At 42.5% G+C, this 22,207-nt stretch overlaps 1 protein-coding gene across 1 annotated transcript in view; it reads left to right on the forward strand.

Annotated features, from left to right (window-relative positions):
- Positions 1-22,207, forward strand: part of suclg2 (succinate-CoA ligase GDP-forming subunit beta) — a 131,686-nt gene that overhangs the window by 53,369 nt on the left and 56,110 nt on the right. Inside the window, exons 3-9 of the mRNA XM_052526740.1 lie at positions 392-491; positions 1,479-1,569; positions 3,481-3,633; positions 4,367-4,456; positions 9,298-9,394; positions 13,663-13,824; positions 15,007-15,149. Coding sequence (XP_052382700.1) covers positions 392-491; positions 1,479-1,569; positions 3,481-3,633; positions 4,367-4,456; positions 9,298-9,394; positions 13,663-13,824; positions 15,007-15,149 — 836 coding nt within the window. The remainder of the gene's footprint in view (positions 1-391; positions 492-1,478; positions 1,570-3,480; positions 3,634-4,366; positions 4,457-9,297; positions 9,395-13,662; positions 13,825-15,006; positions 15,150-22,207) is intronic.

Genomic DNA, 22,207 nt, shown 5'->3' on the forward strand with positions numbered 1-22,207 from the left:
GGATATGTTCTTTCAACTTTCAATAGGGTACCCTCTCTACCCTGTACTACCCTGTATTTGGGAAGTTGGCTTTAGTCTGTAATTAGCAGGGCTAGGGGAGAATATCATACTTGAGCTGGAGTACCCTTCCCCTCATCCCATCACGTACCTCTCCTCCTAGCCCCCTCTTTCCCTATATCCCCCCCTCTCCTCTAGACAGGACAGGAGCTAATGGAGACCAGGGTGATGGGTGAGATAACATTTTACTCAGAGACAGGGGAAGTGTAATGGGCTCTGTGATGATGTACCATTGGAGAGGTCTCATGCTCTTCTCCTCTCTCACCTGGCTGTCTATCTCTCTATTCTGCTGACAGAGCCCTTCTCTCTTTTGTCTAATCCCTCTCTCTTTCAGACGCCAAGGAGATAGTCCTGAAGGCCCAGATACTGGCTGGGGGACGAGGGAAGGGTGTGTTCAACAGTGGCCTTAAAGGTGGAGTGCACTTAACTAAAGAGTGAGTACCCCTGCCATCCGCCACCCGCACTCACTGAGGTGTGATTTGAGTAATGGCCCCTTCAGAGAATGGTTCTGTTCTATTTCTCTAACTACTGCTTCAGTTCTCCCTCCTAGACAGTGTTGCTTTCTCTCTGTTCCAGCTACCTACACAGCACCCTGCAATAAAAAGCTACATTTGCTACTTTAGGGAAAACTGCTCCCAATTAAACTATGAAATAGTGAATTTATCATTGGGAAATTGCACTGTGCGCAACTCACTGAATCAGGTTATTGGAATTGTGATATACAGCTCTGATTCAGTGGAGCTCAATCGAATTGTGTTCTTCTAGCACATTGTTATAGGCCTATATTGGCCAGATTTCCCTAACAATAATCTACTGTTTGTCTATCTTATATCACATCAACTAACATCTTCATTGGCCAGCTACTAGATTAATGTTTCCTCTGCAAAAAAAAATATGTAGCCAAGATAGCAGTGTGATAAGGCCTGAAATGTGATTTATAACATATGGATACGACATATGTATCATTGTCATCCTTTCAGTATTTGGGATAACCAGAAACCTTTCTAAGTGAATCATCTGAAGTTAAGCCTCCCCAGACAGTGACTTGTGCACACAGTTCACTCTCCTAACATCTATCAAAGCAAAACACTACCTCAGGCTTCATTTGTATTTTATAGAAACCAGAGCAAGAAGCAGTACAGGAATGAGAATCGCACTTCCTTTAAAGAGCAGCCGAAACCAGAATATACATTTTCAAGAGCAGTGCTTTGTCAGAACACATTACAATCACACTGCAAATGTGCTGAACCATGTCTTTGTTGAAATGAAAACGTGTCTCAGGAGCTGAAAATAATTACTCTGTTATCTGCTATGGTGATGTCCTCTATTTTTGGAAGATGTTTATCCTCTAGGTTTTTATCTGTAATCAAAGCACTATTAATGAAGTAGTTGTAATTGAGACACTCCTGTCTCTTCTCTAGCCCCTCTGTAGTGGGTGAGCTGGCCAGTAAGATGCTAGGCTATAGCCTGACCACCAAGCAGACGCCAAAGGAAGGAGTGGAAGTAAAAACGGTAAGTCATAGCTGGGGGTCAAATAACTTTTCTGTTTTTATCATTTCAGGGTCATTTCAATTCAGTAATGCAGTTCCATGAAATGAATGAGTGCACAAGCATCGGGGTAATAATACATGAGTTTATATAGTTTTTTTTGTTCCTCTAGTTCTGGGGATAGGTCCCTGGTGGAGACATGCCATTTGAAGCCGGTGTCGTTTGTTGCGTTTGTGCTATTTGGTGTTATGGTTCATTGCGATAAATAATACATGCGAGTCAGGGCCTCTCTGAGACCAAAGTCTTCGTCACGTAAACAACCATTTCCAAGTGTCGCTAACAAGCAGGAATATTATTTTCCTCACTCACACTGCAGCCCACCCAAAAACACACTTCCAGGTAATGAACCCTTCTCGGCCTGTAGCTTGTGTTTTTCCTCTCTCTCTCTCTCTCTCTCTCTCTCTCTCTCTCTCTCTCTCTCTCTCTCTCTGTCTCTCTCTCTGTCTCTGTCTCTGTCTCTGTCTCTCTCTGTCTGTCTCTGTCTCTCTCTGTCTCTCTCGCTCTCTCTCGCTCTCTCTCGCTCGCATTCTCTCTCGCTCGCATTCTCTCTCGCTCGCATTCTCTCTCGCTCTCTCTCTCTCTCTCTCGCGCTCGCTCGCTCTCTCTCTCTCTCTCGCTCTCGCTCGCATTCTCTCTCGCTCGCATTCTCTCTCTCTCTCGCTCTGCCTCTTTAGTGAATTATGGCCTAGAGCTCCCCATTAACGCTTGTTTTCATTCCTGCCAGCCAGGCACACACCTCGCTCTGCTCCTGCCCCTGCTGCAAAGTTTAGGAGAAGTATCAAACTACTGTCACATTTTTATAGAAAGAGCTGGCGGGGAAGGCAGTTCACTACCGCAACACCAGGGCTGAGGGGAAAGAGAGAAATATAAACACAAAAACTGTGAAAGCATTGTTGTGAGATGTCATTTCATATGGAAACATTAGCTGCACTATCTATCCATAGCATGTCATCTGTTAGATGAATGACAACACCATTTCTGATAGTTTTATTTTGTAAACTAAGCATATTGGAATATAACATTTATTAATTGCAGAAATGTATCATGATAAATGATCCCAGGGGGACCTATAGGCAGCCATGTGTCATGTATCACACACAAAAACCAGTACACACTAGATTCATTTCCCCAAACGTGCAGACATTCACAGACAAGGTTAGTGGCTATAGTCGCAGGCCCCTCTCAAAGCCCATCTCAGTTTAGATTAGGCCTGGGATCAAAGTAATAAAGTAGCCAGAGAGCTGCAGCGATTGAACAGAACCCAGGCCTCTTAACATAGCCCCCTTTAACAGGCTGTAATTATATTGTCAAGCTCTGTTTCTCTGAATGAAAACCAGGAGTGAGCTGTCAGCCTGCCATTGTAACACGTCCCCTTCACTTCACTATACTGCAGCCATCCTCTCCAGACACAGAGCGTTATCTCTATTGGCAGGACAGACCAGAGGTGGGGAGAGGGGCAGGAAGTGATAGAAGAGGAGGAGGAGGAGGAGGAGAGCATAGTAGATGGAGAGAAGGGCACAGAGAGCCAGTTCGATTGAGAGAAAGACCAGGAGAGGGTGGTAGTAGTGTGTAAAATAGATCAAGACTTTAAGCAGCCTATTTTCATGGGACATAGAGAAGAATCGTCCTCACGCTGTCCAAATAAACTCTGTCAAGTTAGGCCCAGGGAGCTGATAACAAACAAACAGCTCATCTCTATCCCTCTGTCTTGCCATCAATCTCTCTCTTGTCTCCATCTCCCAGCAGTGTGCTTCATTCCCAGTATAGCCTAGATTTAGACCCATAAGTTCCCTGGGTTGTAATAATATGATCTGCTGTATCTGAGGCCAGTCTGTGATGTGAAGTTAGTAGACTGATTCTCTCCATACTGACCAGGTGATGGTGGCTGAAGCCCTGGACATTACCAGAGAGACCTACTTTGCCATCCTGATGGACCGGGCCTGCAACGGCCCCGTCATGGTGGGCAGTCCTCAGGGTGGGATGGACATAGAGGAGGTTGCCGACAAATCCCCAGAACTCATCTTTAAGGTACAGTACTGTGAGCTCTGTAACAGCATATGTTACAAAAGATGTTGACAAGAAACCTCTCACCATTCACTGTACTTGTGATCCAATAGCTTAACATCTCTTTGCATAAACTACTGTACAGACATCCCTGGTATCCCTGTACTTCTGTCACACCATGTGCTCGCTCTCTCTCTCTCTCTCTCTCTCTCTCTCTCTCTCTCTCTCTCTCTCTCTCTCTCTCTCTCTCTCTTTATCTATATTTCTCTCTATTTCTCTCTATTTCTCTCTCTCTCTCTCTCTCTCTCTCTCTCTCTCTCTCTCTCTTTCTCTTTCTCTCTCTCTCTCTCTCTCTCTCTCTTTCTCTCTATTTCCCTCTCTCTCTCTCTCTCTCTCTCTCTCTCTCTCTCTCTCTCTCTCTCTCTATTTCTCTCTCTCTCTATTTCTCTCTATTTCTCTCTCTTTCTATTTCTCTCTATTTCTCTCTCTTTCTCTCTTTCTCTCTCTCTCTCTCTCTCTCTCTCTCTCTCTCTCTCTCTCTCTCTCTCTCTCTATGTTAGACTCTCATCTCTAGAAGCGCCTGATAATTATAAAGCCATTGTTTCAGGCCCGGTTCTCCTTTCCTCACTACTGGCAGGTTTCCACCACTTAATTGCATATCGTGATTTAATATGAACATCCACTTTGTCATATGACCATCCAGTGTTTGAGTCTCCATTCTCTCTGCTTTCTCTTTCTCTGCTCTCGCGTACCACAGGAAGTTATAGATATTTTCGAGGGCGTGCGAGATGACCAGGCGCTCCGCATGGCAGCTAATTTGGGTTTCAAAGGACCTCTGGAAAGACAGGTAATATGCCCGACAAAGCTCTCTGAGCCGCAGTGCAGAGAAGCAGAGTCGCGTACACACACCAAAGACCCACAATACTGAACTCAGAGCTGATAAAACCAGATAGGACACTGCCTGTCTACTGGGCTCTTGCTGAATTACAAGGTTCATATATCCCAATAACGTCCTTGAACAACAGACAAAGCTTTATAAGATCAAATTGCATTCGTCACGTACACAGTTAACAGCAGGTATAATAGGTGCAGCGAAATGCTTGTACTTGTTTACCGATATTAGGGGGAGTCCTCCCAAAATCATGAACATACGTTGCTGATGAAGCCAATTCTGGTCAGTGTAAACCGGATCAGAGAGACACACAAAAAGACAAACCCCAAAATATCTAATGTGATATTAAAAGTTCTTCTCCAGTTCCTTTTAGACCCAATTGTATTGTAGCATCATATTGCTAATTTCTATTCCTATCTATGAGCACATCAACTTAAAGAATTGGATTCTTTCAGAATGTTAAAATGCAGAAAAGGTATACATGAAATGAACATACACAATTGTCTGAGAAGTACATCCTGTGTAATACGAGCCTGTCTTGACATTGAGTTAGTAGCATAACACTATCCAGAAATTAAAACAATTCGCTACATACTTCCAACTGTGTATTTTAAAGCACATTAGTTGCCACAGTCTTTTCGATTCTCTGCTAATTACAGTGGTTCTGGGTGTGGAATTAAATGTATGGTTAAATATCTTGGCTGCTTTGAAGAGTCTTGGTGACAATGTGTGTGATTGTGTGTGTCTGTCTGTGAGTGTGTGGCAGAGAGCAGTGCTTACAATGTTTTCTGTCAGGCTGTTTTCATCATCAAAAGAGCAGCTCGGTTCCAGGGACAGACAGAGACATCAGTTCAACCCCTGATTCTTTGAAAAGAGGATTCATTCCAATGACGGCCATTCTGATAGTAATGCTGCTCATTTTAGGATAAAGTGGCACAATAGACACATTGTAACTCTCATTCAGAGCTAATGCATTAATATGTACACAAAGGCTGTATTGTAGTAGTTTAATTACTTTTTTCATTAGGCTTAGTCATGCATTCAATTATATAGCATGCATAATACTATGTATGATATGTGTATACAGTGGGGCAAAAAAGTATTTAGTCAGCCACCAATTGTGCAAGTTCTCCCACTTAAAAAGATGAGAGAGGCCTGTAATTTTCATCATAGGTACACTTCAACTATGACAGACAAAATTAGAAAAGAAAATCCAGAAAATCACACTGTAGGATTTTTTATAAATGTATTTGCAAATTATGGTGGAAAATAAGTATTTGGTCAATAACAAAAGTTTATCTCAATACTTTGTTATATACCCTTTGTTGGCAATGAAAGAGGTCAAATGTTTTCTGTAAGTCTTCACAAGGTTTTCACACACTGATGCTGGTATTTTGGCCCATTCCTCCTTGCAGATCTCCTCTAGAGCAGTCATGTTTTGGGGCTGTTGCTGGGCAACACGGACTTTCAACTCCCTCCAAAGATTTTCTATGGGGTTGAGATCTGGAGCCTGGCTAGGCCACTCCAGGTCCTTGAAATGCTTCTTACGAACCCACTCCTTCGTTGCTCGGGCGGTGTGTTTGGGATCATTGTCATGCTGAAAGACCCAGCCACGTTTCATCTTCAATGCCCTTGCTGATGGAAGGAGGTTTTCACTCAAAATCTCACGATACATGGCCCCATTCATTCTTTCCTTTACACGGATCAGTCGTCCTGGTGCCTTTGCAGAAAAACAGCCCCAAAGCATGATGTTTCCACCCCCAATACAGGGCTAAGATTGATTCATACTACACCGGCTCCGACGCTCGTCTTATGTGGCAGAGCTTGCAAACTATTACTACAAAGGGAGCACAGCCACGAGCTGCCCAGTGACACAAGCCTACCAGACGAGCTAAATCACTTCTATGCTCGCTTCGAGGCAAGCAACACTGTGGCATGCATGAGAGCATCAGCTGTTCCGGACGACAGTGTGATCACGCAGCCAACGTGAGTAAGTCCTTTAAACAAGTCAACATACACAAGGCTGCGAGGCCAGACGGATTACCAGGACGTGTGCTCCGGGCATGTGCTGACCAACTGGTAAGTGTCTTCACTGACATTTTCAACATGTCCCTGATTGAGTCTGTAATACCAACATGTTTCAAGCAGACCACCATAGTCCCTGTGCCCAAGAACACAAAGGCAACCTGCCTAAATTACTACAGGCCCGTAGCACTAACGTCTGGAGCCATGAAGTGCTTTGAAAGGTTGGTAATGGCTTACATCAACACCATTATCCCAGAAACCCTAGACCCACCCTGCCTCACACAGGAAGCGGCGCAGGTCCTAATCCAGGCACTTGTCATCTCCCGTCTGGATTACTGCAACTCGCTGTTGGCTGGGCTCCCTGCCTGTGCCATTAAACCCCTACAACTCATCCAGAACGCCGCAGCCCGTCTGGTGTTCAACCTTCCCAAGTTCTCTCACGTCACCCCGCTCCTCCGCTCTCTCCACTGGCTTCCAGTTGAAGCTCGCATCCGCTACAAGACCATGGTGCTTGCCTACGGAGCTGTGAGGGGAACGGCACCTCAGTACCTCCAGGCTCTGATCAGGCCCTACACCCAAACAAGGGCACTGCGTTCATCCACCTCTGGCCTGCTCGCCTCCCTACCACTGAGGAAGTACAGTTCCCGCTCAGCCCAGTCAAAACTGTTCGCTGCTCTGGCCCCCAATGGTGGAACAAACTCCCTCACGACGCCAGGACAGCGGAGTCAATCACCACCTTCCGGAGACACCTGAAACCCCACCTCTTTAAGGAATACCTAGGATAGGATAAAGTAATCCTTCTCACCCCCCTTAAAATATTTAGATGCACTATTGTAAAGTGGCTGTTCCACTGGATGTCATAAGGTGAATGCACCAATTTGTAAGTCGCTCTGGATAAGAGCGTCTGCTAAATGACTTAAATGTAATGTAATGTAATTTGCATACCACCCAAACAGATCCACAGATGAAACAATCTCTTGCACTCCACACTGCCCTTTCCCACCTGGACAAAAGGAACACTTATGTGAGAATGCTTTTCATTAACTACAAATCAGCGTTCAACACCGTAGTACCCTCAAAGCTCATCACTAAGCTAAGCATCCTGGGACTAAACACCTCCCTCTGCAACTGGATCCTGGACTTCCTGACAGGCCACCCCCAGGTGGTGAGGGTAGGTAGCAACACATCTGCCACACTGATCCTCAACACTGGAGCTCCCCAGGGGTGCTCAGCCCCCTCCTGTACTGCCTGTTCACCCACGACTGCATGGCCAGACACGACTCCAACACCATCATTAAGTTTGCAGACGACACAACAGTGGTAGGCCTGATCACAGATAATGACAAAACAGCCTATAGGGAGACGGTCAGAGACCTGGCCGGGTGGTGCCAGAATAACAACCTATCCCTCCATGTAACCAAGACTAAGAAGATGATTGTGGACGACAGGAAAAGGAGGACCGAGCACGCCCCCATTCTCATCGATGGGGCTGTAGTGGAGCAGGTTGACAGCTTCAAGTACCTTGGTGTCCACATCAACAACAAACTCGAATGGTCCAAACACACCAAGACAGTGTGAAGAGGGCACGACAAAGCCTATTCCCCCTCAGGAAACTAAAAAGATTTGGCATGGGTCCTGAGATCCTCAAAAGGTTCTACAGCTGCAACATCGAGGGCATCCTGACTGGTTGCATCACTGCCTGGTACGGCTACCGTGACTATTTGCATTGTGCCCCCCTCCAACCCCTCTTTTTACGCTGCTGCTACTCTGTTCATCATATATGCATAGTCAATTTAAGTATACATTCATGTACATATTACCTCAATTGGGCCGACCAATCAGTGCTCCCGCACATTGGCTAACCAGGCTATCTGCGTTGTGTCCCGACACCCATCAACCCCTCTTTTACGCTACTGCTACTCTCTGTTCATCATATATGCATAGTCACATATATGCATAGTAACCATATCTACATATACATACTACCTCAATCAGCCTGACTAACCGGTGTCTGTATGTAGCCTCGCAACTGTATATAGCCTCGCAACTGTATATAGCCTCGCAACTGTATATAGCCTCGCTACTGTATATAGCCTCTCTACTGTATATAGCCTCTCTAATGTATATAGCCTCTCTACTGTATATAGCCTGTCTTTTTACTGTTGTTTTATTCCTTTACCTACCTATTGTTCACCTAATACCTTTTTTACACTAATGGTTAGAGCCTGTAAGTAAGCATTTCACTGTAAGGTCTACTACACCTGTTGTATTTGGCGCCTTTGACACAAACTTTGATTTGATTTGAATTATCTTATCAGAAGCTTCTAAAGCCATGACATCATTTTCTGGAATGTTCTAAGTTGTTTAAAGGCACAGTCAACTTAGTGTATGTAAACTTCTGACCCACTGGAATTGTGATACAGCGAATTATAAGTGAAATGATCTGTCATTAACAATTGTTGGAAAAATTACTTGTCATGCACAAAGTAGTTGTCCTAACCGACTTGCCAAAACTATAGTTTGTTCACAAACAAGTTATGGAATGGTTGAAAAATGAGTTTTAATGACTCCAACCTAAGTGTATGTAAACTTCTGACTTCAACTGTGTACCACGCACTCACTCAGTAAAACATGACAAAATCACCTTACGTGTGTTTAAAAGGTGATTTGCCATGTTATATTAAGTGTGTGCGTGGTACTGAGTGGCCTTGGCGGGTCTGCTGTTCAGAGGCATATTGTTGGGTAATTACTGTCCTCTGTGGAACTAACAGGCTGCAGATCAGATTATGAGGCTCTATGATCTGTTCCTGAAAGTCGACGCCACTCAAGTTGAAGTTAATCCTCTCGGAGAGACTCCCGAAGGACAAGGTACGACTCTGTTTTTCTTCCTCTTTTTGGTGTCTACATATCAGAAGTTCTTTTTATCTGGGTCTGTCTGTGTTTGTTCTCTCTCCCTCTCTTTTTCTCTCTCATTTGCTCTCTCGCCATGGGAGTGTATTATGGGATTTTAGGTATACTGTATATTGTAGCATAACACTATCCTGAATTAAATCCAGAACTAATTGCCTCTTGAGTTAAACTCACAGATAAACTGATAGATGACACAAGTCTGCTTCTCCACAACTTTTGATGCATTGTTATGAAAAAAGTTATTGTCATAGGTCTGGTTCATCAGAGAGTGACAAGAAAATAACATATTGTAGCTTAGTATAATAATTGCTTATGAATATTGATGAGAGGTCTATTAATTTGTTGTGTACAACCAAGCTGTACTAGCAAGGCAGAAGCAGTGTTTCTGTAGACATTGAAAGTAGATCAACTTGTTCTTCATTTTGTACATATTCAACGAGGGAAGGGAATCAAGTACCATGGATGTCTGTTTTTCAGTCGAGTTTGAACAACAAACCACAGTACTGAAGAACATCACTGTAGGCAGAAAGTTACTGCATGGATTTTCCATTTTGGTCTATTATTTTGACTTTCATTTCAGTGTAACTGAACGCTCATCACCAGAGGGACGGTAAAACTAAATTACTGTTCATCTCTAAAAATGTGTTACAGTGTTAATTTCGTTAACAAAAATAGTGACTAAAATATTTGTCAAACACCTATTTTTCAGGGGCAATTGATGAGACTATAACTGACTAAATAGACACTAAACTAAAGTTGACTAAAACGAGCCAAAATTATCTCTGTGACAAAAAAATGTACTAGTAAGTGGACTGAGCAAGAGTTTTTGGAGAGATTGAGAGCTTTTCAGTGATAAGCACAATTAATATTAGCAGCACAGATGCGCAGCTCAGTTTCGTTAAGTGGGAAGGACAAGTCACACCCGGCAAACACAGCCTACATCAGGTGGTGAGCTGCAAGGGAGCAAGCAATGAGTGAGGTTCCGCCCCGGCTCTGCCTCTGATTGTACATATCGCATGTGACTCTCGCTTCACGTTAGCTAACCAGTCACCACTAGCCATCTAGTTAGCTACCCGTTGTCTGGTTAAGAAACATAAGTTGCTTTTTCGAAATTAAAAACAGTAGCAGAATTGACTTGAATAGTAAAACAACAGTCTAGCTAGGTTTTTCTCTCCCTTGAGTAGGCTATAGAAAAGTAGGCCGTCTTTAAATTTGTAGTCTTGCTCAACTCTCCCACTTTTCCCACGGCATTTCATATACAGGTTCTGTATTCTAGACTCCCTCTTTTCTTCAGAGAAAATGTTTTAATTCTAGCCCTTAGGCTACCGTTCAAAAGACAGGTCCCATAATACCGGCACTACATTGTTTGTCTTTCTAACGTGCATCGTGGGCCATTCTAAAACTAGGCTACTTGCGGACCTGCCTGTTAGTCATTTGTTTAGGCTGCACCAAATATTTTTACAACTAACCCAAAATTAACGACAGCCAGTTATTTCCAATGGTAGAGAACAAGCAGGGAGGTGGACAGAGCCAAGCACGAGCTAGCGAGATCCTATTGGCACGTTCTGGCATGTATTTGTATATTTCCGTTAGGGAATGCCTAATCTCGGGTACCCAGAAGTAAAATAATATTGTGAAAATGTGTAATTTCCTGTTTTACTTCTGGGGGAATTACATTAACAATTGTGAATACCTTCATGCAAAGGAAGGAAGAGAAATCTCTTTCCTAGCAAACGGAAACTCTTGGCCAAACCCTTCGCCCAAGACGAAAACCCAAAACCAGGAATTACTGCTGCTGGTAATCACATAATTTTACATGAGCCTGGACAGATTCTCACCGTTTCATCTGTCCGTGAGAATCTTTGAATCCTATTCTGTGAAGTGCGTATATGCAATAATGCAATTATTGGGTAAAGTCTACAAAACTTTGTCCATTCTGTTCGTAACAGATTTTACACTGAGCAAAAATAAATGCGCAACATGTAAAATGTTCTAAGATTTGACTGAGTTACAGTTCATTTAAGGAAATCAGTCACTTGAAGCACATACATTTAGGCCCCAATCTATGGATTTCACATGCCGTTGAATACAGATATGCATCTGTTTGTCAGATACCTTAAATAATAGATACCTTAAACAGATACCTTAAATAAAAGGTAGGGGTATGGATCAGAAAACCAGTCAGTATCTGGTATGACCACCATTTGCCTCATGCAGCATGACACATCTTCTCATAGAGTTGATTGTGGCCTACAGAATGTTGTCCCACATCACTTCAGTGGTGGAGGATGACGAACAGTGTGTACATAAATGATTTGGTTGTGAAAACCCACCGTTTCATCAACTGTCCGGGTGGCTAGTCTCAGACGATCCTGCAGGTGAAGAAGCCTGATGTGGAGGTCCTAGGCTGCCGTGGTTACATGTGGTCTGCGGTTGGGAGGCTGGTTGGACACACTGCCATCATCTTTAAAATGTTGGAGGTGGCTTTTGGTAGAGAAATAACATTAAATTCTGTGGCAACAGCTCTGGTGGATATTCCTGCAGTCAGCATGCCAATTGCACGCTCCCTCAAAACATGAGACATCTGTGGCATTGTGTTGTGAAACAAAAAAACGGTCCTCAGCACAAGATGCACTTGTGTAATGATCATGTTATTTAATCAGCTTCTTAAGTCCACCTGACAGGTGTGGAATATTATCTGGGCAAAGGAGAAATACTTACTAACAGGGATGTAAACAAATGTGTGTACACCATTTGAGAGAAACGTTTTGTTCTTATGGAACATTTCTGGGATCTTTTATTTCAGCTCATGAAACATGGGACCAACACTTTACATATTGCATTTATATTTGTGTTCAGTGGTGTATCCACAGATAGAACAAGGCGTAGCCACAGATAGAACAATGAGCCAGATGTTTCAAAAGGATACAATGTTTTGGAATGTTCAGATAGAAATATAGATATTCTACATATTGTAGAACAAATGTGTCTTTCTCTCTTGGTCTCTGTCTCACTGCATTTGTGTGTGTCTGTTTGTTTTGTATGTCATGTGCATCTTCTATGTAGGCTGAATTAGGCCAGATAATTCTTATATCATATTATTGTTATGCATGTTTGTCATTTTTCTGCTTTTGGGAAGAGAATAGGATGTTATGCAGAAACATATGTTGGTAGGCTATGTATGTTTGTGCACATGGAAGTCAGTGATGGTTTACTATAGGTTAATGAAGCAATACAAATGTGATGTGACTAAAAGGGCCCACTGTTTGTGCCATTTTGACAACTAGACTAAATCATTATTCAAATGACTATAATGACAAAGACTAGACAGAAAAGAGTGTCAAAATGAACACTGTTGTACTGAAGTTGCTCACGTACAGCAGATCCAGGAGACTCCACTTAGCTGCTGTTGAAGCTGGTTTCCCATTTATTTTGGTTCCCCCTAGTGTGTGTGTGTGTTGGGGGGTAGGGCTGTCTGTTTGTGTGTGTGTGTGTGTGTGTGTGTGTGTGTGTGTGTGTGTGTGTGTGTGTGTGTGTGTGTGTGTGTGTGTGTGTGTGTGTGTGTGTGTGTGTGTGTGTGTGTGTGTGTGTGTGTGTGTGTGTGTGTGTGTGTGTGTGTGTGTCACATCACCTTTATTACTCTTGGGAGCTTCAGCCAAGGTAGTATTTCAGAGATGAGCCATTACATAGTGAATTTACCGTTGGTTCCATGGGGATCCCGTGTCCCACTACTGTCATTTGTCCTCCGGGCTTTTATAGAGTGTTGATAGATGAAGGCTCCAATCACCCTTGTGTAAATGGTTACGGTATATAGCGGGCCTTACAAAGTACAAATCCACAAGGAGCACACCTCAGGATTTCAGCCCTGCAATGCTAAGAAACAGGAAGTAGCTCCACTGATAATCAACCCTTAATGAAAATCTGAAGTAAATACTTTGCTTGCAGTTAACATTTAGCTTACAGTTTCTTTGAACTGCACCTTGTGAAGTGTAAAAATAATATATTCTCCCTTAGAGGCACTGTCAAATACATAAACATGAGCTTCACCATTACGAATACTGAAGTAATTAAGTATAATAGGATGAGGTCACTTGACACATTTTATTTAATATTTTTTATTGAGTAAGTAAGAAATGTTAATTACATTTCCATTTCATATCCTCATCTATTTGTCTTCCTATTTATGTTTCTCTCTTTCTCTCCTCTTTCTCGCTCCCTTCTTTCAGTGGTGTGTTTTGATGCCAAGATCAGCTTTGACGATAACGCAGAGTTCCGTCAAAAAGCAGTCTTTGCCATGGGCGACATGTCAGAGAGCGATCCCACAGAGACAGAGGCAGCCAAATGGGACCTCAAGTACATTGGCTTGGATGGAAACATTGCCTGCTTTGGTGAGTTCTGGTTTATGGCTGTCCACTGTCCACACACATGCATGTTCTATGCATTTAGCCATGGCTAACCCACACCAACTGGAATGGAGTTTTTTTTGACTGGGCTGACTGGGCTCCTCTCCAGTCCAAATTAACAACCAGCTTTCTAATGACTCCAGAAGGAGGACGCTGTAACCAATTCTTTCTAATTAGCCATAATAATAAAAAGTCTCCAGTGAGCTGGATTGTTAGCATTCTCATTATAGGTCTCCCCTGTCATAAATCACAGCTTTATAGTGTAATTCTGGGTTGCTAGGGAGTATCTCCTGGTTGCCCTGCAGCCTCATAAACGCTGTGGCAGTAAGATCACGGTTAGTGACTCTTTCCCGTGCCCAGCCTTTCCTACAGGACAACAGCTCAGAACTGATGAGCTCCTTAAAAGCTCTGTAACCCACCAAAGTGACAGCTGTTAAAACCAGTTTCCTTTTATTGAGACTTCTGTAGGGGTGCTTGCCAGGATGCAGGCTTAGCGCTGATAACCCAAATGAGGTAAGACATTTATAGAGAGGCGTGTTGGCTTCAGCAGGAAGCGGCTGAATCACTTGGCTCCCTGGCAACACAGCACCAAGCAACCCAGCGGGATAGGGATGCTCTCATTAAGCTGCCTGATAATACGGGCCAACACTAGTGCGACAGAACTTCTTTTAATCAACACTTGCTTTCTGAAGTCAAGAGTGTTGCCGTAATCACGTTTCCCTCTGCTTCTCAACTTCTTGAAGTGTTAAATATCCTCATTAGACGAGTTTTAACAGTTGACCTCTTAAAGCTTTAAATTCTCTAAAGATGATTTGTTATTCCTTCTTCATTAGATCATTTACTCATTTATTTCACTGTGCACTCTTATGTTTTTGTTTTAATGATTGTATTAGGTAATGTTTATTGTAATTAAATCCCAACTACTTTTCAATGTCACAGTTTTCTCTCAAGGATTTATGTTTGAATTCTCAACATCATTTAGATTAATGTGGGAAATCTAACTTCATTGGAGTATGGGGGGGAAAACTATCTAACTCATCTAACTTTGCGATGAGCACAGCAACTATTTTGAAGGGATGCTCTGGACTTTAAAGGCCCTTCTCTGTTTTCTGAGACCAGTAACACCTTTCTGTGTGGTTTAATTTCACCTTTGACCTGCCATTACAGTGAATGGGGCTGGTTTGGCTATGGCCACGTGTGACATCATCGACCTCCATGGAGGGAAACCGGCCAACTTCCTAGACCTGGGAGGAGGAGTGAAGGAGAAACAGGTTTACGAGGCCTTCAAACTGCTCACTGCCGACCCCAAGGTAGGAGCACATTTTATCCTTCAAACTGCTCTAAGATAGGACCACACTTCAAGCTTCAAACTACCAAAAGATGTAGGACCACACATTATATAACAGTGCTGGGGAGAGGAGGTATACCGCCTAAAGACCGAAAACAAAGCTTTTTCACAATGCTACCGTAGCTAGTTCCATACCAAATTGTCAGTTGCTCTCAGAGAGCCAACACACTGTTCCAAGAACCTGTTGAATTCCCAGTTTGTCAGCTGCTCAACACTTTACCCAAGCGATTCTGTACATCTCTGTTGCTACTTCCTTTGTGTGTGTGGTTGTTTAACCATGAGTCCTGTCAAAGCTCCTCTACGGGATCAGTGTCCCTATACCGGGACGGTTGATGCTGACGTATGCCAATGTGACCGCATTGAAGTTGTAAGTAATAGCAACCTTTCCAGGACATAGACATGTGTTATATGGGCAGAAAGCTTAAATTATTGTTAATCTAACTGTACTGTCCAATTTACAGTAGCTTTTACAGTGAAAAAATACCATGCTATTGTTTGAAGAGAGTGCACAACAACAAAACTTTTATCACGGCAACTGGTTTGATACATTCACCTCTGAAGGTAAATAATGTACTTACATTCAGTAATCTTGCTCTTGTCATCCTGAGGGTCCCAGAGATAAAAATGTAGCATTGTTAAAAAAATAAAAAATAAAATGTTTATATTAAAATGTAGGAACTTGGTTCTACAGTTTGAACCCCTGCTGCCTCTGGCTCCACACCCACCTATCCTGGCCATCAAGATGTGTGAAACTTAAATGTTGTATTACCATATACATTTTGTATTTTCTCTATAGTTAAGTATTTGAAAATGTATTAATTGACCAATACGGCACAGTATGTGCAATGCTTCACTGGATCGATCTATAATTTTGCACACACACTGCTGCCATCTAGAATACAGATATCCAGAATCTAAATTGCGCCTAAACTGCAATATGGGATTTCTCTTGCATTTCAAAGATAATGAAAAATAACTTTTTTTCCCCGTATTAACTTTTTTTGCCAGATCTAATGTGTTATATTATCCTACATTAATTTCACACACCTTTCAATTGGTATCAATAATATGCATATCCTTGCTTCAGGTCCTGAGCTACAGTTATGTTTGGGTATGTCATTTTTGGCAAAAATTGAAAAGAACGGTCCCATCCTTAAGAGGTTTGAAGGCTTTATCTAGTTGGTTAGACACAAGTCCACCTTTGTAACAAAGACACAACATTCATTAGCGAGTTTGGCACCAACAGCCATGTTTCTCTCAGCGATGTGGTTTTAGAGATCATCTCCTAAATATAATGCCATGGTATTATTGACTGTTGTGATGAATTGCGGCTCCGCAGCCACAATGAAACAAGCCTTTTAATGACTGCCGTCAGTCTTCTCCCAATGCAGAACTCAAACCCATTACTGTACATCCCTGGTGGAATTAATGGCCGGAACCTCAGAGGGAAAGATGTGGCACCTTGGCTCTCTTTATGACTGTGGAATCCTAAGTAATCAGATTACCAATAGTTCTGCAGCAAACAGTTGGAGGCTTGTAACTATGCCGCAGTGCTGGTTGTGTTGACACTCATCACAGCACTAATTCCCTGTTTGCCATGACTTCACTTTATTGTTTTTCTCCCAGTCTATTTGACAGTATAGTTGTCTGCAGATGTGTCATAGAACCGTGTTAAATACGCTTCCTCCTATCTATTGTTGAATAGGCCAGTTTACCACACATGTTTTTAATACATCAAAGATGAAGGACATTGAGAACAAAGGGCATATAGACATGATGTGGCATTTCTTCATAAATATGCATAAATCTGGCATGATACTCATTGCAATACACAAGTCATAACATGACTTTGCTTCACTTCAGTTTCATGTAGTAGCTTCAATAGTTGACTATTTCCTTTGTAGCTATAGGCTAAATCAGACACTAGCCTAGTTCTGCCTTTTGGTTTTGAGGGCTCCAGTCACACACACATACCAGAGATGAATTTTAAAGAGGTGCAAGCAAAACACGCCAGCTAATGTATTGTCCCATTCAGATATCCACAGTGTATTTATAATGTTGGGCCCTGCATGAATTCATCAAGGTGTCGTAAAAATAGAATAGAATAACAGGAGAGAAAACAGTGGTAGAAGTGTTTCTCACTCCTCTGAGGCAGTGTGATCAAATTAATCCATTATGATGTCAAACCAGGTCATAATAGAGATGAATTTGCGGGGGGAAACGAGACAACTTTTAAAGACTGCATTACACTTCCCAATTATTCTTGCATAGGGAGTCGTTTTCTCTTTATTCTGTCTTCAATTCAAAGCCAAAACCCCAGAGTAAAGGCAGTACCTGTCCCTCCTCCAGCAGTATAGAGACGAGACAGAGACACAGGCCCTCCCTTATGGGGGGAAAAAAGAGAGAGGATTGATATTACTCTGTGTACTGACATTTGCATTTCATACAGGGATTTGGAGACTCATCAGAACTGTGGAGAGAATGTTAATTATTAGATTCCTGCATGATGAAAATCCTATTTTGCATTTTTCTTTTCATAATTTCCAAACTTTTAAGTACTAAGATTTCCTACAACTCAGTTCCATTTAGGCCTAGACTGTAAACAACTTGGGGCAGAGAGAGGCTATTGAGTGAGAAACAATAGCTTGCAATGCTAAGGATGCACATATTTTGTTAAATGTTTGAAATGTGTCCATTATACTGAATCAGGTACTTGAAAGCATACTTGTCATGACAGACTCAACATTCATGCTTACAACTGAATTTTTCATTTTTGATTTGCTTTGGGATTGAAGATGTTCACTCATTCCAACTTTTCCATGAAATGTTAATCAGGAGTGGAGTGTTTATTTTGCCATATTAAATACATCAAGTCAAAAGCCTCGTACTTGACACCCAACAGTTTCCTCGAGTTTTGGTGTAGGGTGAGATGCCTAACAGTGACAGAACTAGCTGTATACACATTTTCACTAGTTCAGCAGTAAGGCGATTCCACGGTAACAGAGTGATGCTGAGACTCAGATTTTTCACTTTAAAAGGTATGCCAAACAAATATCAATGATTTCAAAGTCAAACAAACCATGCAAGGACTACTTGAACATTTGACTAAAACATGTTTAATTAAAGAACAATGCAGATGCAAAATTTGGTAACAGAATGACGGTGTATGCCGTTGGTGCCATCACTCATCGTTTGACATACATTTTAAAGTGAAAAATCGGCATTATTTTGTTACTGTGGAATTGAAAAGTATTATACACTTACTACAGCCTACTACAGTATGTCTCTAGGGAAGCTGATGCATTTCTGCATGTGAATATTTTCTTGTGTTCTCTGACCCTCATTGGTGTATCATTTTGACAGCCTTATTTCAGCTGCTAGGTTCCTCATAGCCGCTAACAGTTCATATGGTTACACATAGTATATCTCAGTCGCTCTACAACCCTGATCCACGCACCTGATTCTAATGGTTACACATAGTATATCTCAGTCGCTCTACAACCCTGATCCACGCACCTGATTCTAATGGTTGCACATAGTATATCTGTCGCTGATTCTAATGGTTACACATAGTATATCTGTCGCTCTACATCCCTGATCCACGCACCTGATTCTAATGGTTACACATAGTATATCTCAGTCGCTCTACAACCCTGATCCACGCACCTGATTCTAATGGTTACACATAGTATATCTCAGTCGCTCTACAACCCTGATCCACGCACCTGATTCTAATGGTTACACATAGTATATCTCAGTCGCTCTACAACCCTGATCCACGCACCTGATTCTAATGGTTACACATAGTATATCTCAGTCGCTCTACAACCCTGATCCACGCACCTGATTCTAATGGTTGCACATAGTATATCTCAGTCGCTCTACAACCCTGATCCACGCACCTGATTCTAATGGTTACACATAGTATATCTCAGTCGCTCTACAACCCTGATCCACGCACCTGATTCTAATGGTTGCACATAGTATATCTCAGTCACTCTACAACCCTGATCCACGCACCTGATTCTAATGGTTGCACATAGTATATCTCAGTCGCTCTACAACCCTGATCCACGCACCTGATTCTAATGGTTGCACATAGTATATCTCAGTCGCTCTACAACCCTGATCCACGCACCTGATTCTAATGGTTACACATAGTATATCTCAGTCGCTCTACAACCCTGATCCACGCACCTGATTCTAATGGTAACACATAGTATATCTCAGTCGCTCTACATCCCTGATCCACGCACCTGATTCTAATGGTTACACATAGTATATCTCAGTCGCTCTACAACCCTGATCCACGCACCTGATTCTAATGGTTGCACATAGTATATCTGTCGCTGATTCTAATGGTTACACATAGTATATCTCAGTCGCTCTACAACCCTGATCCACGCACCTGATTCTAATGGTTACACATAGTATATCTCAGTCGCTCTACAACCCTGATCCACGCACCTGATTCTAATGGTTACACATAGTATATCTCAGTCGCTCTACAACCCTGATCCACGCACCTGATTCTAATGGTTACACATAGTATATCTCAGTCGCTCTACAACCCTGATCCACGCACCTGATTCTAATGGTAACACATAGTATATCTCAGTCGCTCTACATCCCTGATCCACGCACCTGATTCTAATGGTTACACATAGTATATCTCAGTCGCTCTACAACCCTGATCCACGCACCTGATTCTAATGGTTGCACATAGTATATCTGTCGCTGATTCTAATGGTTACACATAGTATATCTGTCGCTCTACATCCCTGATCCACGCACCTGATTCTAATGGTTACACATAGTATATCTCAGTCGCTCTACAACCCTGATCCACGCACCTGATTCTAATGGTTGCACATAGTATATCTGTCGCTGATTCTAATGGTTACACATAGTATATCTGTCGCTCTACATCCCTGATCCACGCACCTGATTCTAATTGTTACACATAGTATGTCTCAGTCGCTCTACAACCCTGATCCACGCACCTGATTCTAATGGTTACACACAGTATAGCTGTCGCTCTACATCCCTTATCCACGCACCTGATTCTAATCGTTACACATAGTATATCTCAGTCGCTCTACAACCCTGATCCACGCACCTGATTCTAATGGTTGCACATAGTATATCTCAGTCGCTCTACAACCCTGATCCACGCACCTGATTCTAATGGTTACACATAGTATATCTCAGTCGCTCTACAACCCTGATCCACGCACCTGATTCTAATGGTTGCACATAGTATATCTCAGTCGCTCTACAACCCTGATCCACGCACCTGATTCTAATGGTTGCACATAGTATATCTCAGTCGCTCTACAACCCTGATACACGCACCTGATTCTAATGGTTGCACATAGTATATCTCAGTCGCTCTACAACCCTGATCCACGCACCTGATTTTAATGGTTACACATAGTATATCTCAGTCGCTCTACAACCCTGATCCACGCACCTGATTCTAATGGTAACACATAGTATATCTCAGTCGCTCTACATCCCTGATCCACGCACCTGATTCTAATGGTTACACATAGTATATCTCAGTCGCTCTACAACCCTGATCCACGCACCTGATTCTAATGGTTGCACATAGTATATCTGTCGCTGATTCTAATGGTTACACATAGTATATCTGTCGCTCTACATCCCTGATCCACGCACCTGATTCTAATGGTTACACATAGTATATCTCAGTCGCTCTACAACCCTGATCCACGCACCTGATTCTAATGGTTACACATAGTATATCTCAGTCGCTCTACAAGCCTGATCCACGCACCTGATTCTAATGGTTACACATAGTATATCTCAGTCGCTCTACAACCCTGATCCACGCACCTGATTCTAATGGTAACACATAGTATATCTCAGTCGCTCTACATCCCTGATCCACGCACCTGATTCTAATGGTTACACATAGTATATCTCAGTCGCTCTACAACCCTGATCCACGCACCTGATTCTAATGGTTGCACATAGTATATCTGTCGCTGATTCTAATGGTTACACATAGTATATCTGTCGCTCTACATCCCTGATCCACGCACCTGATTCTAATGGTTACACATAGTATATCTCAGTCGCTCTACAACCCTGATCCACGCACCTGATTCTAATGGTTGCACATAGTATATCTGTCGCTGATTCTAATGGTTACACATAGTATATCTGTCGCTCTACATCCCTGATCCACGCACCTGATTCTAATGGTTACACATAGTATGTCTCAGTCGCTCTACAACCCTGATCCACGCACCTGATTCTAATGGTTACACATAGTATAGCTGTCGCTCTACATCCCTTATCCACGCACCTGATTCTAATCGTTACACATAGTATATCTCAGTCGCTCTACAACCCTGATCCACGCACCTTATTCTAATGGTTACACATAGTATATCTCAGTCGCTCTACAACCCTGATCCACGCACCTGATTCTAATATTTACACATAGTATACCTCAGTCGCTCTACAACCCTGATCCACGCACCTGATTCTAATGGTTACACATAGTATATCTCAGTCGCTCTTACAACCTTGATCCACGCACCTGATTCTAATGGTTACACATAGTATATCTGTCGCTGATTCTAATGGTTACACATAGTATATCTCAGTCGCTCTACAACCCTGATCCACGCACCTGATTCTAATGGTTACACATAGTATATCTCAGTCGCTCTACAACCCTGATCCACGCACCTGATTCTAATGGTTACACATAGTATATATGTCGCTCTACATCCCTTATCCACGCACCTGATTCTAATGGTTACACATACTATATCTGTCGCTCTACAACCCTGATCCACGCACCTGATTCTAATCGTTACACATAGTATATCTCAGTCGCTCTACAACCCTTATCCACGCACCTGATTCTAATGGTTACACATACTGTATCTGTCGCTCTACAACCCTGATCCACGCACCTGATTCTAATGGTTACAGATAGTATATCTCAGTCGCTCTACAACCCTGATCCACGCACCTGATTCT

Source organism: Oncorhynchus keta, chromosome 10 (assembly GCF_023373465.1).
Source record: "Oncorhynchus keta strain PuntledgeMale-10-30-2019 chromosome 10, Oket_V2, whole genome shotgun sequence".
Lineage (NCBI taxonomy): Eukaryota > Metazoa > Chordata > Actinopteri > Salmoniformes > Salmonidae > Oncorhynchus > Oncorhynchus keta.